Source organism: Ranitomeya variabilis, chromosome 1 (assembly GCF_051348905.1).
Source record: "Ranitomeya variabilis isolate aRanVar5 chromosome 1, aRanVar5.hap1, whole genome shotgun sequence".
NCBI lineage: Eukaryota > Metazoa > Chordata > Amphibia > Anura > Dendrobatidae > Ranitomeya > Ranitomeya variabilis.
The window spans coordinates 283,613,223-283,640,873 of record NC_135232.1 but is presented as its reverse complement, the minus strand read 5'-3'; the positions used below and the strand labels follow the sequence as shown (position 1 = coordinate 283,640,873).

At 45.5% G+C, this 27,651-nt stretch overlaps 2 protein-coding genes across 3 annotated transcripts in view; one reads left to right on the top strand and one right to left on the bottom strand.

Annotated features, from left to right (window-relative positions):
- The window catches only part of PITPNB (phosphatidylinositol transfer protein beta), a 54,870-nt gene that overhangs the window by 21,106 nt on the left and 6,113 nt on the right, over positions 1-27,651 (bottom strand). The window contains exons 2-8 of the mRNA XM_077295169.1: positions 17,876-17,906; positions 15,955-16,100; positions 15,350-15,441; positions 10,372-10,379; positions 9,729-9,803; positions 9,221-9,304; positions 2,518-2,595 (exon numbers count right to left, since the gene is read on the bottom strand). Of these exons, the coding sequence (XP_077151284.1) occupies positions 2,518-2,595; positions 9,221-9,304; positions 9,729-9,803; positions 10,372-10,379; positions 15,350-15,441; positions 15,955-16,100; positions 17,876-17,906 (514 nt within the window). The remainder of the gene's footprint in view (positions 1-2,517; positions 2,596-9,220; positions 9,305-9,728; positions 9,804-10,371; positions 10,380-15,349; positions 15,442-15,954; positions 16,101-17,875; positions 17,907-27,651) is intronic.
- On the top strand, positions 16,107-27,618 carry LOC143815658 (uncharacterized). Of its 2 annotated transcripts, none has more exons than XM_077295157.1 (3): positions 16,107-17,572; positions 26,204-26,362; positions 26,448-27,618. In XM_077295157.1, exons 2-3 carry the CDS (start codon positions 26,349-26,351, stop codon positions 27,178-27,180), a joined length of 747 nt encoding a protein of 248 aa, XP_077151272.1. In that variant the 5' UTR covers positions 16,107-17,572; positions 26,204-26,348; the 3' UTR covers positions 27,181-27,618. The 2 variants fall into 2 exon arrangements, with proteins under 2 accessions (XP_077151272.1, XP_077151263.1); XM_077295148.1 differs by having other exon boundaries at positions 16,107-17,754.

Below are 27,651 nucleotides of genomic sequence, written 5' to 3'. Positions count from 1 at the left end.
AGATGGGCACATTCTATACATCCGGTATACACATACAGATGGGCACACTCTATACATCCAGTATACACATACAGATGGGCACACGCTGTACATCCAGTATATACACATACAGATGGGCACACTCTGTACATCCAGTATAAGCATACAGATGGGCACACTCTGTACATCCAGTATATACATACAGATGGGCACACTATACATCCACTATACACATACAGATGGGCACACTATACATCCACTATACACATACAGATGGGCACACTCTGTACATCCAGTATATACATACAGATGGGCACACTCTATACATCCACTATATACATACAGATGGGCACACACTATACATCCACTATATACATACAGATGGGCACACTATACATCCACTATACACATACAGATGGGCACACTCTGTACATCCAGTATATACATACAGATGGGCACACTATACATCCAGTATATACATACAGATGGGCACACTCTATACATCCACTATACACATACAGATGGGCACACTCTATACATCCACTATATACTTACAGATGGGCACACTCTATACATCCACTATATACTTACAGATGGGCACACTATGCATCCAGTATACACATACAGATGGGCACACTCTATAAATCCTCTATACACATACAGATGGGCACACTCTATACATCCAGTATACACATACAGATGGGCACACTATACATCCAGTATACACATACAGATGGGCACACTCTATACATCCACTATATACATACAGATGGGCACACTCTGTACATCCAGTATATACATACAGATGGGCACACTCTATACATCCACAATACACATACAGATGGGCACACTCTATACATCCATTATACACATACAGATGGGCACACTCTATACATCCGGTATACACATACAGATGGGCACACTCTATACATCCACTATATACATACAGATGGGCACACTCTATACATCCAGTATACACATACAGATGGGCACACTATACATCCAGTATACACATACAGATGGGCACACTCTATACATCCACTATATACATACAGATGGGCACACTCTGTACATCCAGTATATACATACAGATGGGCACACTCTATACATCCACAATACACATACAGATGGGCACACTCTATACATCCAGAATACACATACAGATGGGCACATTCTATACATCCGGTATACACATACAGATGGGCACACTCTATACATCCAGTATACACATACAGATGGGCACACGCTGTACATCCAGTATATACACATACAGATGGGCACACTCTGTACATCCAGTATAAGCATACAGATGGGCACACTCTGTACATCCAGTATAAGCATACGGATGGGCACACTATACACATACAGATGGGCACACTGTACATCCACTATATACTTACAGATGGGCACACTATACATCCACTATACACATACAGATGGGCACACTCTATACATCCACTATATACATACAGATGGGCACACTCTGTACATCCAGTATATACATACAGATGGGCACACTATACATCCAGTATACTCATACAGATGGGCACACTCTATACATCCAGTATACACATACAGATGGGCACACTATACATCCAGTATACTCATACAGATGGGCACACTATACATCCACTATACACATACAGATGGGCACACTCTATACATCCACTATATACATACAGATGGGCACACTCTATACATCCACTATATACATACAGATGGGCACACTCTATACATCCAGTATACACATACAGATGGGCACACTCTATACATCCACTATATACATACAGATGGGCACACTCTATACATCCACTATATACATCCAGATGGGCACACTATACATCCAGTATACACATACACATGGGCACACTCTATACATCCACTATATACATACAGATGGGCACACTCTATACATCCACTAAATACATACAGATGGGCACACTCTATACATCCAGTATACACATACAGATGGGCACACTCTATACATCCACTATATACATACAGATGGGCACACACTATACATCCAGTATACACATACAGATGGGCACACTATACATCCACTATATACATACAGATGGGCACACTCTATACATCCACTATATACATACAGATGGGCACACTCTATACATCCACTATATACACTGGCCAAGCAGCAGTTTGACAGTCCGTAACACTCGAGGGCCAAATTATCATGTGATTGCTGATGTCAGGGGACGGTCAGGTCTCCACTGTACTCGTTACTGGCAATGGTTCAACTACTGGGGCCAAGGGGAAAGTTGGTGGACCATCCACTGATTTCAGTGGGGAGATGGCCACAATTGTGCATTCAGCACTTTTTCCAAGCCAGTGCCATGACCTGCTCATTGGTGGGCACTGCACGGCGAACCCCTACTAGTGTCATATCTGACCAGTTGGATTGATATGTTACAAGTTGCTGCAATGAGAAATCCTTTTGTCGCATAACACCATTAGAGGGGTACGTTGACCACAATTTCTGCATACAAGAGTGGAGACACCCATTATAATTTCCTAATTTACCTTCCAATTCGGCCCCAGAGGTCCCCGCTTTGTTTTAAATGACTCAAATATTGCTGGATCTTCATCGGCTTTGTAATCCTGCAAAACACAAGCGGCATAATAATGCGATAAGCAATCTAAATCCTTATCAGGGTCCAAAATACTGTATCCATCACCAAGCATGCTACAGGTGCCAACCTGCTCCTAAGACTGAAGCCCCCATACACATTAGATATTGGTGGGTTCGGATAATCTAATGTATATTGGAGCAGGCTGGGCTCTCGCAGTAATGCTTACAGTCAACTATCTATGTGTAGGAGGGCCCCATGCACCAGGATCCGGTCTGATATTGGACTTTTTGTTCTCCCAGTAGGGTTGAGCGAAACGGATCGTTCATTTTCATAAGTCGCCGACTTTTGGCAAAGTCGGGTTTCGTGGGCCACGTGGTCGGCGATCTTGGCGCCAAAGTCACGTTTTGTATGACGCTTTCCCCGCCATTTTTTCAGCCAATTAAGGAGTGTGGGCAGTGTGATGACATAGGTTCCGGCCTGGTTTCTGCGGCGTCATAGAGCCATATTACCGCTTGGGCTGCAGTGATTTCCGCAGTCAAACACAACATATGCTTTGCACGGAGAGAGAGAGAGAGAGAGAGAAGAGAGAGGAGAGAGGAGAGAGAGAGAGAGAGAGAAAAAAAAAAAAAAAAATATGAATGCACATTGATTTGCATAGGGTTTCGTGTTCCGGTCCGGAACCCGACTTTACAGTAAAATCGGCCGATTTCACGCGATCCGACTTTCGAGAAGGTCGGGTTTCACAAAACCCAACTCGATCCTAAAAAAGCAAAAGTCGCTCAACCCTATCTCCCAGAGATAAGCCGCCACCAGACATGACTGCCAGCGGCTGTCATAGAAAACACAGGAGAACTGGACCGAACACTCATTCCTCTTCATGGGAGAGACATCCAAGGTATATGCTGGCCAAACTATATTTCGACTGACAGTCATTTAGTGTGTATGGGGGTAGAGGGGTCGGCTTTAACCCAGGTCCGTAGAGTGAAATGACTCCTCTGGTTGAGGATTTGCAGTGACCACAAACACAAAGGTTTGTCAAATATATTGGAGATTCCACCCCTTTAAGGTACGTCGACATGTGACACGTCTGCTGCAGCATAATTGCAGGTAAAGTTGTGCAGATTCATTCTGTAGATTTCACTCTTTGCATTGCCACAGGTAATAAGTGCTATGAATATCCACGGCCTAAGGGAGCAGTCAGGCAGCCGTATAACAGACGATAGCATCGCAGTGCACGGGCTGGCCGGCAGCTCTCCTGACAGCGTGTATTTCTGTGCAGCTATCACGCTTGGACCAGGAGAGCAGTCGGCCAGTCCGTGCACACTGATCGCCATCTGACTGCGCCCTAGAAGTATTGTGCTGTGGATCAGGAATCGCCTCCAGTGCTCAATCCCATCCACAGCGCCGGACATTTTCCAACCAGTGTTGCATATATTTAGAATAGATTTTCTGTGAAAATTCTGGTGCTGAAAGCCTAAGGCTACTTTCACACATCATTTTTTTGCCGTCAGGCAGGATCTGTAGAATTTTTGAAAAAACGGATCCGTTGCAAATTGTGAAAAACTGATGCAACGGATCCGTTTTTTGCTAGATCAGTTTTTTTTTTTTATTTATATTAACCCGGGGAGAGAGTTTGGACTTCCTGTTCCGGAGAAGAGAAAGGGAAAGAGAGAAAAAGAAAGAGAGAAAGAGAAAGAGAAAGAAAGAAAGAGAGAGACCCCAGAACGTAAATTGTGCATTATTTGTATGGAGAATGCATGAAAAATCAGATTCGGAGGCCAGATTCATCATTTCACATCTCAATTTCATATTTTTTTCGCTGGATCAGTCACTGGGCGTTTTCTCCATCCGCCGGAAAACGCTTTTTTGACGGCTCGGGCAAAAAACGGATGAAACGTGTGGCCATCAGGCGCAATCCGGCACTAATACAACTCTATGAGAAAAAACGGATCCTGCGGAAAAAAAAAACTGATCCATTTTTTTTTCAAAACTCGCCGGATTGTGCCTGATGGCAAAAACCTGATGTGTGAAAGTAGCCTTAGGCATAAAGCAGCGGTACTTACAAATCTCATTTACAAAAATTGTCGTGAGGTTCGGATTTTAAATTCTGAATCGCGTCAATTTTTTGCGATGGAATTCACACATAGATTTTTGATCTGGAGCTTCCAGGGACTTGTGGAAGAGCTGTCGGCACATTTCTTCCGTTCTATGTGCTTTAAATAAATAGCATTTCTCCAGCGGTTCCTCAGGGCAGACCAGTTACACCGGTCACAGGACATTGTCCCTGGTGAGCCACCTGATCGGTGTCACCCAGAGAGTAATACACCAGTCACTTAGGAACGGGCAGCACTTACTCGAAGCACAGAAACATCTACAGATCGTTTCTTTATAACCCAAGATTCAGTTTGGAAAAGAACAGAAGAAAAACAAAAGACGATTCTATGATACATGACAGAACTCTGCGGAGGAGACACAATGTGCGGCTCCCAATTACAGCTGCAAATGAGCAGTAGTGTGGAAGGAGACAGCCTTCTGGCTTTGTTAGCATGCAATCTCCTTCAGGATCCCACCGGGAGTGCGGACCACTGCAGGCGAGCCTTTGGCTTGTGGTTGATTTTGTTTGCCACCAGCTGTACACTTCTCATCTCATTAGCTTTGTTAGAAGACTCTGGGGGATGACAGCTGGAACCCACTCCAATCTTCGGCTCGGAGGATTACTGGAGGCTAATTCTGCTGTGCAGTTTCCGCAACCCTTAAACTGGCGCGTCCTCCACATAGCTCTGTACGGCACTAACAGTTTGAGCTCCTCAAGTAGGTTAAAAACACAACAGGCTAAAATGTCAGGACGGATGACAATGCCTCCCGTCCATGGGGAACTGCAAACACTTCATATCGGCTGGAGAGGAGCGCGTAGAGTTAACGAGGAGCAGCAAAAGAGAGGACAATATAAAATGCAAAGCAGAACCTACAGGGATATATTGTAGCATATATGTTATAGGTCTGATGCCATGGACAAGGGAGGCGCCCTAAAGAACAGGTGGGCGATACCGGCTGGACTACCCCTATGTGTAACTGTCCAGTCAATGGCTGCTTCTCCTGCCTTCATAGTCTGACTCTCGTCCACGTTAGGACCTGTAAGGCTTATGGTCAACCAGAGAGCCCTCCAGCACCCTCCCTCCGATCTTCCTGGCAGTCCTTCAGAGCAAGACAACTCTTCTCAATGGCCAGGGACATGTTGAAAGAGTTGTGTGTCTCAGGTGTCAGATTGAGCATTCACCCCAGAATGCTGTGTAGCTCAATGGTGACCTCAGTGACGGAGTAGGGGACCTCATGCTCCTGTGTCCATAGCACCTAACATAGCTGGTAGCCAGGGCCATAACTGTGTTCAGAAAGAAACAAATACATCTACAAAGGTATAGTCAGCAGAAGCTGGCACAGGAGAGAACTAGAAAGCTCAGCTCAGAGTACCCTGTGATGAGGAGGTCACAGCGAGCCAGGCTGCAACGTGGTCCATGGACTGATGGCTGATACCAATGGCAACCAGCAGATTGCTAAAGCAGTCCAGGATATTCATGGAGAAGAAGACAAGAGTAATGCATCCTGCCTCTTACTATAGCACATGCTGGAAACCTTGCAGCCAAAAACACCACCTGATATAACTGTATGCTAAGTGTTGTGGAAAACGATGGTGCAAAGCATAATAAATAATTTAGTATAATAGAATCATAGAATGGTAGAGTTGGAAGGGACCTCCTGGTTCATCGTGTCCACCTCCCTGCTCTATGCAGGAGTCACTAAACCACCTCAGACAGATGTCTGTCCAGCCTCTGTATAAAGACTTCCTTGGAAGGAGAACTCACCACCTCTCGTGGCAGCCTGTTCCACTCATTGATCACCCTAACTGTCAAAAAGTTTTTTCCAATCTCTAATCTGTATCTTCTCCCTTTCAGTTTAATCCCATTGCTTCTTGCGTTTCCGTGTGCAAATGAGAATAAGGATGATCCCTAACACTGATATATAGTGACTTCTCAAAGTTTGGTGGCACACCGCTAGGGATAGTAGCTGTCGCTTACTGTATTTATAGCCAAGTAGGGGATAGCTGGCATAATGAGGTGTCTGGGTATCTGATTACTTCTGTACAACATAGGTCATACATAGCGGATGGGTGGGGGTCTGACACCTGGAGACCTCCCCAATCAGCTGAAACACAGGCACAGTTCTTTTAAATATAAGCGGTTATGGAGAGGACAGCGGTGGCGCTTGCTACACTTACATAAGTGATCATTAGAAAACCCCTTTCACAGTGCAGCCCCCAAGGGAAACCAGCTTTTCTGAGGAATGGCTGTCCTGGTAATTAAAGTAAGACTCCAGACTGCTAGGCCTGGCTTACAGGAGAGCGGGGTTCTATGATGTCTGTGAAGAGCTGGCCACGGACTATTACAGCAGTCCACGGCTCGAAGGGATACAGTCTTTTTCCAGCAAGGAGCACCAGTTAGGTCAATCTTATTGTTATGCTTTAGGCCAAGTTCACACTGGGCGTTTTTGCCGTGTTTTTTTTCTGCAGCAAAACCTGCGTGCTTGGCAGGAAGGAAACGGAGGAGTCCGTTGTCTGGTGGAGCATAGGGTATGACTGCAGACTTTACCAGAGGGAGATATAAAAGTTGTGAGTTAACCTAAAGTGTCTGGTACGGGGGGCAGTGGAACAAAGTGTCCCTTTGCAATTTTTAGTTAAGAAAACAGCAGTTCTCCTCATGGCCACTAGAGAGCAGCACAGGCGTCTCTCCAGGCGTAGTATAGACTGAGTGCTAGCAGCTCCTTATACATGTACAGTGTGAGGAGAGCTGCACTCTCCGAGTACTGCAATGTCCGTCACCTCCGGTCCTCCACCCTGCAGGGCCGCAGATACCACTCAGCTGCCAGTCCGATCACAAAGCACTCGATGGGAGGAGGCGAGTCCCTGCCGGCCTACAGGCTGCTGCTCCTCCTCACTAGCTTCAAGCCACTCATCGGGATTTTTTACCTTGCTGTGATACGTAGCACACAAGTACAGACATGAAGGAGTGCCAGAAGAAATGTAGTGAAAAGCCAGAAATATATGCCGGGCACTGGCCCCACCACATTGTAGCCATCGGTGGCAATAGGCCAATGTGATTGACCGGCATTAACCCTTTTCAGGGCATGGCAAACAAGCTTAAAGCGACCAGAGGAATACATTTGTTGTGGGCATATTTTGATGGAGCAATAGTTGTATGAGATTTGTGGAAGTAGCTTTATAGTGAATTAATTTATATTCATCTGTTTATACATCAGGCATAAAATAGCCATTTGCAATTATTATTTGCTCCATAAGTACGTATGGGCACTGAGCGCTCACCAATACAAGAATACAGAAGAAGAGGGGCGCAGAAAGCCCTTGGTACAGTCATACATCCTGTGGAAGGAAGGGCATAGACTGTACAGGGCAGTAATGGACGATGGAGAGGGAGGCGATAAAAGACTATGTGCAGGGGGGGAATGGAGAAAAAGGGGATGCATAGTATCTGTGCAGAGGGGGAGGGGAGCGCAGTCATGGATGATACAGTGCTATACAGGGCACACTCTTCTCTGCCGCTCCGTGCAGTGCACCCAGTCAGTCAGGCTCTGTCTGTGCCCTATATTTAGGATGTGTGTAGGAAATCTCCCAATATACAGTACAAGCCAAACGTCTCCATAGTGGTCTTTTACTAGACGGAGGCCAAAAGGTCGTCCTTAGGGTTCCATCTGTCACACCCTCTGTAAAGAGGACAGGTGTCACCATATTATAGACTAGCAGATATAGTGGCAGGTCTGGGGGCAATTCAGAAAAAATGCACTTTATTTTTTATTTGAAATATTCCAATTGAGTTTAATTGTAAAGTTCCGTATTAAAAAAACAAACACTTTTTTTCTGCAAGAGAAAAAAATGATAAAAGGCCAAGTTCACACTTATACAGTGCTCTACACCAAACACCACAACAAAGATTCCTTCAGAACCCCAGGAAACCGTACTCCGACGGGACGGCCGACATATCCCTGATGAAGCCATTCCACTTGTATCTACAGTGGAAGCTCTGTGGACTCCGTCCTGGCAGTATTCACCTTTTTCACGTTAACCACATTGTGCAGATCTTAAAAAAAAGTGATTCCATCAGCTTCAATCAGCTCCATCAGGGCTCCCGTCAGCATAGTTCTTTGGGGATTCCAACCGGGGCTGTGGAGTCGGAGCCCATTTTGGTGGAGTCAGCGTCGGTGTCATGGAAATTGAGGAGTCAGAGGTTTGGTTAACCGACTCCACAGCCCTGATTCCAACCACATAGTGCTCAGCACAGAGCGCCGTATACGTACTGAACAGGTTCATACACCATGCCGAGCACTGCGTCAGTTCTCAGTGTGCGGAGGAGAATTTTACATTCTCCACTTTGCTACTACAGGAAAACATTGCAGAGTTCTGGACAGAAACCTGCAGAAATTATGACACCACATACTCCCACATATCAGGACCCCCGAGATTGTGGCATGGGGCTGGACTATAAGCGCTAACTGCAGTCACACCTGATTTTATAGGTCTGGATTATAGGAGAAATAAATGAACTAAGTCTGATCCACATACGAGGTGTGTTACAGGACATACTCACTGATGGCTCTACTTGGCTTCTGTCTGCGATATCGATATGGACCACCTCAACAGTCTTCCACACATTAGGATCTAGACAGTGTACCTGAGAGGAGTAGAAAGGAATAAAGGGGTCCTTCAATAATTGTATTGTATTAAAACTAAAAGATAAGAATGTTATGACCATCACAGATCGCAATAAAAAGCAGAAAACCCGCAGGATAAGCCAGCAGTGAGAAGACCCTGTATACTGCTGTCATATGGTACGGAGGTAAAGCACAGCTTCTGACAAGGGTCTTCATAGCTCTCAGGGCCCAATTAGCCCAGCGGACCAGGACCGGGGCTACATGCAAGCCAATCAGCAGTGCACAGATCGCTAATACGATACCACGATGGTCTATGTGCACATTACTATCGGCAGCACATCTGCTGGTTACACAAGTCGGTGTGTTATGTGCTGGCAAGAACATGATTTTTTTTTTTTTTTTAAATCGGCCTGTTAGACAGCCGATCATCAGCTAATCACTTACATTTTCTTGAATTCCCACATCCGGTTTGTGCCAAGTCTCAATTTTAATGAAGAAATCTTCTTTCATATATTCATTCTGAAAAAGTAAAAAACAGATCACAGAAAACTAATAGGAGTTGGCTAATATTGACTACTACCCCATAGTCTCAGAGACATAAAACAACAGACAGGGCTTTTACACCCTTTCCCTGGGACCAGTGCTGCCTCGCCGCTGCTGCTCCAGTCTTTGTTGATCAACTGCAGCAATGACACCACATCTACAGCACTGCAGTCAATCACTGGGCTTGTACTGTTCTACATTGGTGAAAAGCACTGTAGATGTGATGTCACAGCGCACTTGTGATTATATATATATATATCCGAGAGGCAGCATGTGACCGGGAAAGGCTAGTAAAAAGCTTAATTACTGTACAGATCTCACAGCCTGTGAAAAACTTATCTCCTCTTCTTTACCATCCATAATCAATTTGATATGTTCTTCAAAAATCTAGATCAGGGGAATACTTCCCAAAGAGGTGATTAAGAAAAATGTATCCTTCTACAATGAAGGTAAAACTCACACATTATGTAATATATCAACATCTACAACAGCCATAAAAAATGTGCACAATAAGGGTAAAGCGACAACATAAAAGTAAACTCACCGTTACAACTGATCCACCAAATACAGCAGAGCGCAAACAGGAACAAAGAGAAAAAAACAAAACATTAGAGATGCCAAATGACAGCAGATAAGTAACTGAACAAAGGTCATCAATCTCATCAATGTTCAAGTATCAATATTATACAAGGTTTATCCTAATTCTGATTGCTTACAAGAAACAAAAACAGAGAATATCATCTTTACATCAACTCATTACAGGCATTTTCTTGCCATAGAGCATGGCGCAGTGGGCAACACTATTCCACCCAATGGCGACCAATGGCCAACATATGCCTGTACAGTGGCATGGTGTCGTAGGATAAAACTTCCACATTGTGATCCTGTGCCACAACTGTTCCATGTGGCACAGCTTCTAGGATTTTCACCAATTTTTATAAAGATAGATCGTCTGTAGTTTGCGGACATTAACCTTACCAGGATAACCAGATGGCATGTATTCCACAGCAATAATTACTTTAAAATGCTTAAAGGGAATCTGTCACCCCCATTTTTGGCCTATAAGCTGCGGCCACCGCCATCAGGGGCTTATCTATAGCATTCTGTAATGCTGTAGATAAGCCCCCGATGTAACTTGAAAAAGAAAAACAGGTTAGATTATACTCACCCAGGGGCGGTCCTGATGGGGCCTCCTATCTTCATCAGATGACATCCTCTTCTTGTCTTCCTGCCCCGGCTCCGGCGCAGGTGTACTTTATCTGTCCTGTTGGGGGCAGAGCAAAGTACTGCAGTGCGCAGGCCTGGGAAAGGTCAGAGAGGCCCGGCACCAGCGCACTACAGTACTTTGCTCTGCCCCCAACAGGACAGATAAAGTACGCCTGCGCCGGAGCAGGGGCAGGAAGACAAGAAGAGGACGTCATCGTAAGAAGATGGGAGGCTCCGGACCGGAACGCAAAGCCCATCGGACCGGACCGCAGCGGGACCGTCCCGGGTGAGTATAATCTAACCTGTTTTTCTTATCTTTCAGGATACATCGGGGGCTTATTTACAGCATTACAGAATGCTGTAGATAAGCCCCTGATGCCGGTGGCCGAAGCTTATAGATGAATTTTGGGGTAACTGATTCCCTTTAGTTAGTTCTAGATTAGGATAAAGATAAACCAAAATTACTGACAACATCCCCTAGTCTTCCAGCAACACAGAAGGAGCTCATTAAAGCGTTACCCGGTAACTGTAATTTTAATTTTATAAATCAATCGTACACATGAAAATAAGCAACTTTGTAATATATCTTATCAGAGAAATCTGCTTCCTCCTCCTTGAGTAATCTTTCAGTCTCAATTCAAGAGCAAAAATTGTCTTCAGTGAACAGATGTCCCCATTATTGAGATAGGAGACGGCAGCTGGTGCTTTTAGCATTCTATGGAGAGGGGCAGAGGTAAAGGCAGAGACAGATCCGGCTGAAAGTTCTCCCCTTAGCACTTTGACCACCTGTCATCTCCTATCTCAATAATGGAGAGTTCACCGTATAGAGGTCTATGGAGAATGGGAACTGTCTCAGGAGAACCTGTGTCTGCCTCTACTTTTGATTCTGGGAAAAATAGTTTAAACGTCTGGAGAAACACATATTTCTCTCATTGTACTGAGCCACACACACTGAGTATAACCTGTAACCAGGCTCCACTAATGAAAGCCCAATGAGAATAATGACTGGATAGATTACCATCTGTAAGGTCACAATCTTAGGAAATCGTATCATTGGAAGAAATGAATTGTGCAGGAAATGCAGAGAGCACAGCAGACGGGTGCTGACCCCGAGGGGCACACAATTCTGCAGGAAAGGCCGACTAAATGTCTGGGAAGCTGTTCATATGGAAGTTGATGGCATCCCACCGAATGAGCAGACGGATAAATCTCTGCAGAGTCTTTCCTTTGGTGCTCAGAGTTGGACAATACCGGTCTGATAAGAGTCCGGAATACACTAACAGCAGAAAATAAACATTTCCTCCAAGGACATCCATGAGGCCATGTGCACACGTTCAGGATTTTTAGCGTTTTTTTCGCGTTTTTTCGCTATAAAAACGTGATAAAAACGCGAAAAAAACGCTAACCTATGCCTCCTATTATTTACAAGGTATTCCGCATTTTTTGTGCAAATGTTGCGATTTTTTCCGCGAAAAAATCGCATAGCGGAAAAAAAAGCAACATGTTCATTAAAAATGCGGAATTGCAGGGATTCCGCACACCTAGGGGTCCATTGATCTGCTTACTTCCCGCACGGGGCTATGCACACCATGCGGGAAGTAAGCAGATTATGTGCGGTTGGTACCCAGGGTGGAGGAGAGGAGACTCTCCTCCACGCACTGGGCACCATATAAGTGGTCAAAAAATAAGAAATAAAATAAAAAATAGCGATATACTCACCCTCGATGTCCCGCGCAGTGTTCCCGCCTCCACTGCACGCTGCCGTTCGGTTCCTGTAGCTGATGTGCGGCGAAGGACCTCGCCGATGACGTCACTGTCCTGTGATTGGTCGTGAGCGGTCATGTGACCGCTCACGTGACCGTGACGTCACGGAAGGTCCTGCGCGCACACACACCAGCTATAGGAAGACGAACGGATGCCGCTGATGAGATGTCTGGGTGAGTATAAGCATTTTTTAATTTTTTTTATTATTTTTAAACATTCTATCTTTTACTATAGATGCTGCATAAGCTGCATCTATAGTAAAAAGTTGGTCACACTTGTCAAACAGTATGTTTGACAAGTGTGACCAACTTGTCAGTCAGTTTTCCAAGCGATGCTACAGATCGCTTGGAAAACTTTAGCATTCTGCAAGCTAATTACGCTTGCAGAATGCTAAAAAAACGCGAAAAAAAACGGGAAAAAAAACGCAAAAAAAAAAATGCGGATTTCTTGCAGAAAATTTCCGGTTTTCTTCAGGAAATTTCTGCAAGAAATCCTGAACGTGTGCACATACCCTGAGGGTGCCAACCACTAGAGGTGAAGCCGGCTCTTCCATGGGGAAACTGGCAAGATCACCTGCAGCACTATGCACTTAACCCCTTAAAGGACCAGGTAATTTGTCATTTTTGAACATTCATTTTTTCATTTTTTGACATTGGTAATAAGTCCTCTTAGGATAATACACTAAGATACAACAGTTGTGTAGTTGTGAAATTGACAATACTCTATGAAGTCCTGCCTCAGGCTGCGCATCATCAGGGTTCTCACATGGGGGGGGGCACGGTGAAGGGCAAGGCTGGCATGGCTACATCTCTGCACCCCTTGAATGCTTTGCACATGGTGCTGATGCCTGTCACATGGATGGCTGCCAATTAAAGCCTTTTAAGTTTGACAGCACCAATTAGGAAGTCAGGCTGGCTCTGATCACATCAGTCGCTCTCGGACCTGAGCCCGCTCTCCATGTAGTTCTGGAGCATGGCCACTGGACATGTGAGGCAGCAGGCGCTAAGGGCCTAAAAGGTTTTTAGTTTTTTTTATGTCCTCTGGCAGTTTGCTTAAAACCCACACACAGCTCTTCACTAGTCACCCTGCCCATGGCTGAGTACTGGCGGCACGCACGGTCTACGGAGCTGCTGAGCTTATGGATTGGCTGCAGCACTTTCCACGTCACGTCAGCGCTGCAGACAGTAATGGGAACTGGAAGCAGCGGCGAAAACTCAGTGCTGGACCCTTACAGGGTGAGTAAAACAGGGATTTTTTTGTTTGTTTTATCAAACGTAGCCTGCAGTTATAGCTGATTTTCAGAAAGTGAAAAACCCATATAATAAGGCTGTACTGAAACACTTAAAATGTCACCGACAACCTGCTGCCACCAAAAGAAACTCACTCAATCACACAGATCACATTTAAAGGGAACCTGTCATGTCACTTGCAGCATGTCCCCAGTGCGTTGTTAGTGATACAATGTGCATCGTTAGTGATACAATATGCATCACTAACACATTTTTTCCATTACAATCATGGGCAAAAAATCACTTTATATAGATACATGGTACCTGCTTATTTAGTCACAGGGGTGTGCTTCATTGGGTTCAGTCACCGCCCACACAATGTGATTGATGTTCCCAGTATTGCGCCGTCACTCAAATCCGATTTGAAAATCCTGCGCTTGCACAGTGTATCATGGAGCCGCGCATGTGCAGTGACGAGCAGCTCCCCACGCGTGCCCCCGAAACTGTGTGTAGTACCCAGCTTCACTGACTGAGAGGCCGAAGCCCGCTCGTCACAGCGCATGTGCGTCTCCCAGATCAACACAGCACAAGCGCGCCTCCCAGATCAACGCTGCCCAAGCGCGCCTCCCAGATCAACGCTGCCCAAGCGCGCCTCCCAGATCAACGCTGCCCAAGCGCGCCTCCCAGATCAACGCTGCCCAAGCGCGCCTCCCAGATCCACGCTGCCCAAGCGCGCCTCCCAGATCCACGCTGCCCAAGCGCGCCTCCGCGACACGCTGCCCAAGCGCGCCTCCGCGACACGCTGCCCAAGCGCGCACTGACTGAGAGGCCGAAGCCCGCTCGTCACAGCGCATGTGCGTCTCCCAGATCAACACAGCACAAGCGCGCCTCCCAGATCAACGCTGCCCAAGCGCGCCTCCCAGATCAACGCTGCCCAAGCGCGCCTCCCAGATCCACGCTGCCCAAGCGCGCCTCCCAGATCCACGCTGCCCAAGCGCGCCTCCCAGATCCACGCTGCCCAAGCGCGCCTCCCAGATCCACGCTGCCCAAGCGCGCCTCCCAGATCCACGCTGCCCAAGCGCGCCTCCCAGATCCACGCTGCCCAAGCGCGCCTCCATATTTGAATGTCGTCGACACAGCCCGGAACATCATTCACACTGCATGGGCAGCGACAACCATGACTGAACCCAGTGAAGACCACCCCTGTGACTAAATGAGCAGGTACCATGTAACTATATAAATAATATGGAGGCATCTGCCAGCATGAAGGGGCTTTACAGATATTCAGTCCTTAATATTCCCATAAAACAGAGCGCGGCTTACTTGTTCTACAGTAAGGGTAAGCGTTCCAGGCTTTTTCATGGAATACCAGGGACCCCTCTGGAGCAAACATCTTCACGAAGCCAGGGACTTTACTAGAAAAAGAAATATATCCGGTAATTACACAGTGTTGTCACTTCTCATTATGAATAATTTCCCAACTGCAAATATTAGCCTTCCATAGACCTACATTGTCAGCCACCAGTGAATTAGCAGAGTTACACATCGGGAATGTCAGGCGTTTGCTGGCACAGACATTTGGATATAATTGGACTATTGGGAGAAGGTGCCATGAGTGGAAATAGAAATCTGTATGAAATCTGCACGCCCCAATATTTACCTTGTGATCATATATTACCGGGAGCCAATCCAACCACAAGTAATGTCATGTGCAGGAGGACATATACACTGAAGAGTCCTAATAATACTATTAACCTTTCACTTGATCCGAAAATGAATGTTATCAGGGTTAATTGCTTTGTAACTACAGTAGGACTAGAGCTTACAAATACTGATGGAAACTACGGACCGAATACTGAAGGTGTAAGACCAATAACAGAAGCCTGGGCAGCACCTTTACAGGGGGCAGGGTCCTCCGGGGGGCTTACCTTTTCAGGTGGTAGATCTTGTGTGTATATTGGCCCTTTTCACCATCTTTTTCATACGGTTCATTCTTCAAGACTTCGATCCCTTCCCCGCCACCTGTTTCGTTTTTGCTAGCTTCTGCCACAGAATAAAGCTGACCGACTTGATACTGGGAAAATACAGCAAGTAGGCAGGAAAGAAAAATCCATGTGTGGGCAAACAAAGGACTTCATAATAGCAGGTCTGCCAAGCTCCTATGTGTCCGCCTTGTATGTAACAAGCAGGGCAGATCCTAAAGAATCACACCTACATTAGATAAACCGGCCCACAGCACAAGGCGGCTGAGAATAGGGGGTCATGCTTTCTAGTAAGCTAAGAAACGGCACCCAATACACAGGACTTCTCTCATATATTCAGAACACAGACAGATTAAAAGATGACAGCAGCCACCAGTAGAGGGCGCTAACTGCATACTGCAGACAGACACTGTATTGGGGGATCTGGGGACAGATCAGGGTGACCAGTTGTAAACTGAGCTATGAGCACTATAAATATATTGAAAAGCAACCCATTCTGGACCAAGGGTCAATATGTTAGAAGGCAGACACGCTTAACTCCTGCTTTTTAGGGATCTTTTAAAAGGGAATCTGTCAGCAGGTTTGTGCGATGTAATCAGAGATCATGATGTAGTGAAAAGAGAGCTCGGTTACAGCAATGTGCCACTTTCTAGTCTGTGTTTCACTGCTCCAATACAATCAGGGTTTCATCAGCAGGAGATTATCACAACAGGACAAGCTGCCTCGTGCAACCTAGTCCAACTACGCCCCACCACTGATTAGCAGTAGTGATGAGCAAGCTGCGTTATCAGAGCATGCTTGGGGGCTAACCAAGAGTCTTTGGCGTGAGCAAATAATATTTTTGTGACCCCACGGCTGATAGACAGCCACAACACATGCAGGGATTGCCTGTTTGTCTACTAAAAGCCACGAGACATGCAGCCGGGGGTCTCACATATTATTCGGGCATCCTGAGGACACTGTTTCAGGGAATATTCGCTCATGACCGATAAGCAGCGCTCTGTCACTACACAACGTGCACAGAAAGCTACTAATCAGCGGTGGGCGAGACTACACACAGGGTAACAACAGAGCTCTGCTAGAGCCGCAGCAGAGAAAACTGTGATTATCTATCATAACTGCTGCACCCTGTAAACTAAGGGATACATTGCTGGAATCAGGGTCTCTGTCCCTACCTCTTGCTGCTGTCACATTACACAGCCAAACCTGCTGACAGATTCCCTATAATAAATTACAAACTGAGCAATTCAATGTTATCCCTATAGAAAAAACTAAGGTACAAGCTTTAATTTTATCTGAAAAAAAAAAAAAAACACAAGGAATAAACCAGGAAGAAAGTGGACAAATTAAGAGCAAAAACTGGCTACATTTGCACATGGAAGGAAATGGGAGAACTGCATGTGGGCCAGATCTCGCCCTAATCGGAGGTGGGGCCATGAATATCTCAGGCTGCGAGGCATGGACACGTCTCCCTCCGAGCCTCTGTAGTATATTGCACAGACACGTTCACATTGGATCTGCAGGACTTTGGGATGTGTCAGCAATTCTCTGCAGCACACGGCAGGTACAGACCGGCGTAACTCGGGGCAGCTGCGGGGGTCCGGCTGGTTACACCGGCTGCCAGAGAAGAGGCTAGTGGGCTCTCATGGGGTTTGGAAAACCGGGACCACAACATGTGGATCCACCATCGGTCATCAGGGTGCGAGCAGACCACAGTACAGGATCTGAAGGAGAACTTCTCTACATGTAAGGAAACTTGGCTCCATCTGGGGCCAGCATAGCAGCCCCCCACATTCTGCATCATTGGACTCACTACATATTACTAACATTATATCAGAGTTATCAGCAAATATAGGTATAGGCATACCTCTTCCACGGAGCACGGCAACACTACGCGGCTGGAAAAGGAAAAAAAAACATTGATTAGAAAGGCAATAAACCGCTGCACATGGAAAGACGCCGTGCGTGTACCCTCAGTGTGCGTGTACCCTCAGAAACTGGTTCATGGCATGCTACAAACACACATCATATATACACTGATCACACAGATTAAAGGGAAGCTCTTCTATCCATGATTGCTCTCTAAGACCCCGCACTCACCACTGATTGACAGTTTTCTGCCTATGCACAGTGTACACAGAAAGCTGTCAGTCATTGGTGTGTGTGTGTGCGTGTGTGTGTGTGTGTGTGTGGGGGTTACATAAAACTCAGAGAATTTGTAAACCTCCAGCAAATAACACAGTGTATGTATAAAAAAACTGCAGCTCTCAGCCCAGTAAGTGATATCACTGGAATCAGCATCTCTAGCCCTATATCATGCTGCTCTCAGATGCAGATGTAGAGAATCCTGGTAACAGATTGCCTTTAAGAATAGTCATTATGTAATACTACCCAACCGTGACTGAGTCTTGGGAACTGGAATTGCCAGCAGCCATGATAAAAGGTTTCTTATAACGATGCAACTCCTTAAAGGAATATTCCCAGAATGTACACTCATTCCCTAGGGCAGTGATGGCGAACCTATGACACGCGTGTCAGTGCTGACACGCGTAGTCATTTTCAGTGACACGCCGGCCGCGGCCCCATAGAAATTGCTTCTTTCCCAGGGTCTGAAGGAGAGGAAACTCTCCTTCAGGCCCTGGGAACCATATTAATATGTAAAATAAAGAATTAAAATAAAAAATATTGCTATACTCACCTGTCCGACGCAGCCTGGACGTCCGCGAGGGAACCGGCAGCGTTGTTTGCTTAAAAATCGCGGTTTTCCTTCCTTACTTGAAGTCCCGGCTTGTGATTGGTTGCGTGCCGCCCATGTGACCGAGACGCGACCAATCACAGCAAGCCGTGACGTAATTTTAGGTCCTTCAGGATTTTAAAATTACGTTCCGGCGTTGTGATTGGTTGCGTCGCCCATGTGACCGCACGCAACCAATCACAACGCCGGAACGTAATTTTAAAATCCTGAAGGACCTAAAATTACGTCACGGCTTGCTGTGATTGGTCGCGTCTCGGTCACATGGGCGGCACGCAACCAATCACAAGCCGGGACTTCAAGTAAGGAAGGAAAACCGCGATTTTTAAGCAAACAACGCTGCCGGTTCCCTCGCGGACGTCCAGGCTGCGTCGGAGAGGTGAGTATAGCAATATTTTTTATTTTAATTCTTTCTTTTACACATTAATGTTGTTTCGATACCGATACCCGATACCACAAAAGTATCGGATCTCGGTATCGGAATTCCGATACAGCAAATATCGGCCGATACCCGATACTTGCGGTATCGGAATGCTAAACAATGGCATCCGATCCGATTTTTTATCGGATCGGATGCCATGCAGGAGGTCTGTGGGTCCAAACAACAGAGCTCCGGTGCAGAGCGTCTAGGCCTGGGACTTCCGGTAGGCCAGGCGCAGCTCCCGGAAGTCCCAGGCCTCTGCGTCGGATCTGTGTTGTTTGGGCGACATTGCGCTGCTCCCTGCTGCGCCGACCAGAAGGCCCTTCTGAGACTTCTGAGGCCTGAGGAGATAGCTGTCCGGAGGCCCTGTGAGTGCTGTCTGCAGGCAGCAACCATCATCTAGTCATCTAGTGAACTGTGGGGTGTCATTGGCCAATTAACCAAGATAAGTGAGGGGGAGGCTGGAAGAGGCCTGTGCTATGGGTGCCGTTTCCCGCCATTAGGAACGCCATCTTGCAGTACAGACTCCATTTCACCACCATTACTGTTTGTGGTGCATCCTTATTAACCCCTATTTCTGCTAATTGCAGGGCTAACTATAAATATTCTCTCATGGAGAAGCCACAAAATAAGAAACAAAAGTTGAGTAAAGGGAGTGGTAGTAGCAGTAGCCGACCCTTTCAAGAGTCATGGACTGAGATGTATGGCATTATAGAAAAAAATGGCAGATCATTTTGCGTTCTATGTAGTGAAACGGTAGTAAGCAGAACGTGGAATGTAAATAGACATTTTGAAACTAATCATTCCCAGCTCTTGAAAAAAAGTGAGGATGAAAGGAAGGAATACATTTCCAGGCAGCTACACCTTCATAAGAGCCAATCTAATTCCATCCTTAAATTTGTAAAAAGCTCTACAAATTTAACATCTGCAAGTCTGAGCATTGCTCACTCCATAGCTCAGCATGGAAAAGCACTCAGTGAGGGAGAATTTATTAAAGATACTCTCTTAAGATGTGCACCAGTTCTGTTTCATGATATGCAGAATAAAGATGCAATTATTAAGAGAATATCTGAGTTACCACTGAGTAGAAATATCATAAAAGACCGAATAATGAGACTGAACGCAAACGTACAACATCAGTTAAAGAGAGACATAAGTAATTGTAAATATTTTTCGATCTCTCTTGATGAAACTACTGATGTCACATCACATGCTCAGTTGGCCATTATTGGTCGATATTCTGATGGTCTCACAATGAGAGAAGAGTTGATACAGTTAGTATCAGTGCCAACAAGTACATCAGGAAGTGAAATATGTAAGGTTGTTATGCAAACATTCTGTGACCTAAGCATTGATATTTCTAAAGTTGTGTCAGTGACGACAGATGGGGCACCAAACATGGTGGGGAAAAAAGTCGGATTTGTTAAATTGTTTACGGAAGGTATTGGACATCCGATTGTGCCTTTTCATTGCATTATCCATCAGGAGGCTTTATGTGCCAAAGCAGGATTCACTGACTTAAACGACTTAATGTCAGTTGTTACAAAAATAGTTAATTTAATAGCTGCTCGCCCCCTTCGCAAGCGAGAATTTTCTGCACTTTTACTGGAGGTTGATTCCACCTACAGTGGACTGCTGATGTACAATAATGTAAGATGGCTGAGCCGAGGCAAAGTTCTTGAGCGCTTTGTGGAGTGCTTTGAAGAAATTAAGCTATTTCTTGAGGATAAGGATCTGGGAAACTTTCCTCAGCTCTATGATTCTACGTGGGTCAACAACCTGATGTTTTTTACAGATCTCTCTGTTCATATTAATGAACTGAACTTAAAGCTACAAGGTTTTGGCAAAAGTATTGACGTTATGTTTGGATACATAAAAGCTTTTGAAAGTAAACTTAAAATTTTCAAGCGAGATGTAGAAACTAAAACTTATAAGTATTTTCCTCGAGTAACAAAGTATTTTGAGAAGGCCAGTGCAGCTGTACAAAATGAAATGGAACCCTTGCATATACAGTACCAGCATGTTTTAGACTCGTTACTTGACCAGTTCAGTGATAGATTTCATCAATTTAGAAGCCTAGAACAGACCATGAAAATAATTAAGTATCCTGATGTAGTAGTCTACAGTAGTTTGGAATTAAATGGTTTCCAGTGGATACAAATTGATGATTTGGAGATGCAACTTGCAGAATTTCAGGACAGCATCTGGGCTCAGGTGTTTGTTGACTTGAGGTCAAAGCTTGAGAATCTAGAAAGGTGCCGCTTGGAGACTCAAGAGGAGTGCCACTATGAACAGGAAATTTGGAGTGCCTGGAATAGGTTACCAGACACTTAGCACCCTGAAAAATATAGCAATGGCTTTACTCACTATTTTTCCCTCTACCTACTTTTGTGAGACCTTATTCTCAGCATTAAATAATATCAAAACCAACAAAAGAAACAGATTGACAGATGAACTTAGTAGCGCTTGCTTGGGCTTGAAGTGTACAAAATACCAACCTTCAATTGAACATTTAGCAAGTGAAATTCAGCAACAAAAAAGTCACTAAATTTAGTGATGGCGAACCTGTGGCAGTCCAGCTGTTGCAAAACTACAATTCCCATCATGCCTGGCCATTCCAAGCAAAAGCTTTGGCTGTGAAGACATGATGGGAATTGTAGTTTTGCAACAGCTGGAATGCCACAGGTTCGCCATCGCAAGAATTCCCCCTCCCCCTCACTTATCTTAGTTCACGGCACCCCACACAAGTTAAATAATAGCAAGAACAAGACCAACAAAAGAAAACAACTGACAGATGAACAAAGAAGTCACTAAGCAGGTAAGTTAAATAATTATAATTATACATATTTGTTATTTAAACTATACATGTCGCAAAATTATGTTTTTTTATCAAGGTGACACACCACCCAAGTTATGCTCGGTTTTTTGGCGAATTTTGACACACCAAGCTCAAAAGGTTGCCCATCACTGCCCTAGGGGATAGCTAACTGATCGCAGGAAGAATCGCCAGCGATCCTGAGAACAGAAGAGCATTTTCGGCCTCCGCACCATTCATTGTCTATGGGATTGCTGGAAATAGAGTGCTGGAGTTCCATAAATGATGAATGGTGTGGACAGAAAGTATGTGCACCTCCAGTCATAAAAGCCGAGGCTCCGTACAGCTCCCAGTGGTCGGCCCCCCAGCAAGCTATCCCTTACCTATGGCTATGTGGGAATACCCCCTAAAGAGCTAAATACAGCTGAGGCAGTGCTACCCTTTATCTATTTGGTAATAAAACATGTCAAATTATTGGTTTTCCCAAAAATAAGTACAGGTGCCAGCAGCATAAGACTAGCCGTATCGGCTAAAGGGACGGTTAGATAAGCCGATGTCGGCCTGTAGGTACAAGGAACTGAGGGCTCCTTCACTGGCCTGAGGGGAACAGAAGCAGCAGCACACCCCTGCTTCCATGAGGTCACGGGCCACCGAGTATGAGGAGATGACCGGTCACTTATCTGTCAGGTATCGCCAACATGTCTACAAAGGCCAAATTGGAAACGAGCAGCCGTAAAGGGGTTTTCCCCAAACAAAAGTTTATTGTAATCTATAGAGCTTGATACAATAATAATTTCCACAACTGTAGGTGTGTAACTAAAATGCCCCTGTGCTGAGATAATCTTATACATGTGCCCCTGCTGTGTACTGTGTAATGGCCGTGTCTGACCGTGCAGGGACATGGTCTGATCATACCACAGCTCCTGGGCAGGGAGGAAGCAAAAGAGTCTACAGACAGGACAGCGTGGGATCACAGCTGATTCTTTTTGTGAGATAAAGCATTTCCCTGCCTGTTTTTAAACAATGTTTAATTTCAAAGAATCAGCTGTGATCCCATGCTGTCCTGTCTGTAGACTCTTTTGCTTCCTCCCTGCCCAGGAGCTGTGGTATGATCAGACCATGTCCCTGCACGGTCAGACACGGCCATTACACAGCAGGGGCACATGTATAAGATTATCTCAGCACAGGGACATTTTATTTACACATCCATTTGTGGAAAGTATTGTTATTCCAAGATCCATAGCAGTAGGGCATCACACAGATTGTGGTGTGAGACTGGTAACAGCTGATCTGTAGGTGCGGTGGGTGTCAGGCCCCCACCGATCTGACATTTATGACCGATCACACGGGCATGGCATCAATACAGAATAATAGTGAACAACCCATAAGATGGGAATCCCCCTCTAATATGCCACAAAGCCCCCGTTCCAGCCCAGTCCGCTTCGAGAACGACTGTTTCACTTAAAGAGAAGCAAATCATAACACATCAATCAACACTTACAAGGAAACGTGCCAAAACTTCAAGTATGAAGTCAATCAATAATTCAGCATGCACTTTTTTACCATTTAGTAAACTAACAGTCATAAAGAGTAATTAAATGGGAATTTACACACCCTGGTCTGTTTGCTTTTTACTAAGTAAACCTTCACATGGAGCAATAAAATGCATGATCCATAACAAAAATACACCAAGACCGACACCGAATAAATTACCTTAACGGGAATCGGTCACCAGGTTTTTGCCACCTAATCTGAGAGCAGCCTAATGTAGAGAAAGATCCCCGATTCCAGTGATGTATCACCGACGGGGCTGTTTGCTGTAGTTTTGATAAAATCACTGCTTTATCTGCAGATTAACCTCATTAGAATACTAATAAATCTGCTGCCATGTAGTCCTCCATATTCATGATCTCTGTATACTCCCACCTACACAAGTAATTGGCAGCTTTCGGCATGCACTGTGCATAGGCAGAAAGATGCCAACCAGTGGTGTGAGTGGGATGATACAGAGCTTAGTATTCAGAAAACTGGTAGATCTGTAGAAGATAAAAACAACGATTTTATCAAAACTACAGCAAACAGCCTAGTAGGTGACATCACTGGAATCAAGGTCTCTGTGTAGAAATAGTGTGGCTACAGATTCCCTTTACAGTGCACCTGTCATTTCTGCAAAACGAAAGAAAAAAAAGATTGGGCTGATTCATCACAACACACAGGACTCGGCTGTTTAGGGGACGATCTGGCACAGCTGTCATTAGTTCCAAGAACCCGCTCCATTATATACCAGGAGGAGTCATTCTCCAGCACGAGGGGCAGTAGCCACAACCTGCTGAAGGGGGCAGCAGTGAGCTATAGCTCCTTATCTCAGACCAGGGACTATTACAGCGGACTGCTGCTCCCCCCAGCCATGGTCACTTATCACAAAGTCTGGAGATCTCTAGTTACAAATCCTTTGCTTTAACCATTTAAAGGACATCCTTCCAGCTTAGAAGCAAACAGCACGCTACCAATGGCAGTCATCAGACCGGTACCACCATGAATGGGCTGTTTGGCAAATGTCCTTCAAAGTCACCTGATTTGTACATCTGGTGTGCCTCGGGATCGCCATTAACCAAGATAAATCAGCCACAGTCTGGATAAACAGTTATAAAAAGTGTTGTCATCTACTGTTTACAGTGTCGGTGTGCAAAATCAAAGTTTAATGGGAGACGAAGGCTGAAATCAGCCCCTAAACAATTACAGGGGAGTGCGAGGCTATGACTTTGGCTTAGGATTACAGCATCTAATGATGCGCCCTTCGACCTCCTGGGACACAGAGCTGCAATTGTCTGTCGTTTGTCACAAGTGACACAATCGCCATAGACCAATGCAAGTCACATGTGATGGCGATTTTCTTACAGCTAAATCACAGCAAGTCACAGACAAGGGGCAGAGAATGTGTGACCATGACTGCCTCCAATGGTGGAACCTAACGAAAGGAGTAATACTCACCAAACCAATCCCCTAATGCTCCTGTGCCAGCACTGCCCTGCCCCTAGCCAGGCTCTGCTCACCGATTCACCACTGCAGTCAATCACTGGCAGCAGCAGCGACCAAGATGTCAACACATCACCTCCCACAGATGACAAGTGACAACATCTCTGGGTGAACACAGACTGGCACACTGGCAGGATTCCGCTCTTTCAGCCGGAGCGGCTGTCACATGACCTCTGATTTGTGATCACATACTTCTACATTGTAAGGCCGGGGTCACACTAGAGTTTTACGGACGTATGAGAGGCGCAAAAACTACGCCTTGCACACGGACCAATGTTTCTCTATGGGGCAGCTCCTATCTGCCGTATATTACGCAGCCGCATTTTACGGGCGTAGAAAGTCGCAGCATGCTGCCTTTGTCAGCGTACTGCGCAAAAAATCCGCCAATGAAAGTCTATGGGGGCGAGAAAAATACGGATTACACATGGACCAACAGTGTGACTTGCGAGAAATACGCAAGAGTACAGCAGGTGCCAGGAAATGTGCCAAGCCCTCAATTAGGAAGCTCAGACATGCTAATTAGCTGAAAAGACATCCCGGAAGTCTGGGGCTCGCCTCCACGGAGTCTCCTGCATCATGGCATCCATTACTAATGTGGAAATGCTGCTGGTCCTGGTGCAAGAGAGGCCCGAAATATGGGATCAGCGAGATGCCCATCACTCCAACCGGGCCAGAAAAGAGGCGGCATGGAGGAGCGTACGTGGGATCCTTTACCCAGAATATGAGCAGCGGCCACGTGAGGTCCAGAGGCAGATAAGCACACTCATGTTTCTCTACGAATAATATTGCAAACTGCATTACCTACATGAATTTGGGCCTTCTGATATTTTCATTAACATTAATCTCATTTATTTACATAGCACCATTAATTCCACGGTGCTGGACATGAGAAAGCGGTTACGTACAGAGTTTTATAGATGTCGTTTACATTATAAAAATTTCCAATGACAGACTGCTACAGAGGGGAGAGGACCTTGTCCTTATGGCAGGAAAATCTATGTATTTTCCATTATATCGTATTGTGCTGTTTGTGTTTACAATCTTTATGTTGATGATATTTTTTAAGAAATGCAGCTTACTAGGCCACATTAAAATCTGTTATATCACTGACACATTGCGGTACCACTGTGCACAATGGCCTTATACATTATTTTTTTCCCTATCATTGCAGTGGAAGATGTTATGAGACGATGGCGCAGCATACGCGACCAATATAGGCGAGAAAGGCAGCAGCGGGCCAGGAGTGGGGCAGCAGCGCCTTCAAAAAAAAAAAAAAATCTATTTATTATGACCAACTCTCCTTTTTAGATCCCAGTATGGATCCGAGACCGTAAGTAAAAACATAATTCAAAATTACACACGTTTTATAAAGGTAAAATTTTTATTTATCAATCATTCTCATACTTTACAAACAGAACACAGTCCAACCTCACAGAGAGGGAGACCGGCTCAGACTCGGAGGCCCTGATAGATCCGGTTGGGGAAGGAGAAGAGGTGGCCGGCCCATCTTCGGATCCTCCCAGGGACATCCCTCCTGCAACATCTTCAGTTGCACCACAAGATCCGGCAACAACTGGCCAAGAAGCCGCACCACCACCCGCAGCAGCACCACATCCAGGAAGTCAGGATGATCCAGGAAACAGTAGCAGCCCTACCGTTCCACTGGAGACCTCCCCACAGCCTGCTGTCATTTCCCCCCGTGGCCGCAGAAGGAGAGAGCTGCTAGAAACTCGCAGGAATGTGGACAATGGGGTCCTTAATTATTTGGCCAGGGCTGCACAGGATGATGGTGAGGAGGCCTATGCGAGGAGCCTGGCCCGGTACCTCCGTCCCATACTCCGTGAGGTGAGGCTACATGTGAGAGGGTGTTTTCAAATACTTATTGATGCATGTACCCCCCCCCCCCCCCCAAATGAACCCTATGAATTATTTGAGTTCATTGAGAGGTGGCAGCTGTCAGCAAGTAACGTCCTGTGCCTTCCATCATCTCAACAAGTGCATGCTCAACAAGTATTTGAAGCACCCCCTCCACCTCTACCCATTCCCACCCAAAACCCACCAAGGCCAGCACATTACCATATGCCATCATACCATCAGCCTTCCCAATATGGCCACTTGTCCAGACCCAGTGCTGGAGGCTGGTCCTAACCTGGGTATGGACGACATGGCCATATTGGGGGGGTTATGATGCAAGGCCTTATTTTCATCCTCATGAGGGCCATACTCAAAACCCTTATTATAGCCAATACCCAACTGGCCAATATGAGCAAGGGCATCATTTTGAGCAGGGACATACATCATTCACACAGGATGAGGGACAATTGGCACAACAAAGGCCACCTTACCAGGACCCCGAGCTTCCGCCATCACCTCCACCAACTTACAGAAATCTGTAATGAGAATTGTTTTATGATAATTCTTATTTAGTTTTGTTTGCAAACAGGTTTTTCTTTGACTCTGCTGTGATAGCACTTGTTATATTTTTCTAAAAAAAATGGGTTATGTCCTGGTTTTTGAAAAAAAACAAAAAAAAAAACATATTAATATGGTGTTTAAAATCCAAAAAAGGCTTTTGCTATAATAAAATAATATTGTCAAAAGTCAATTTAAGTTTGTTGG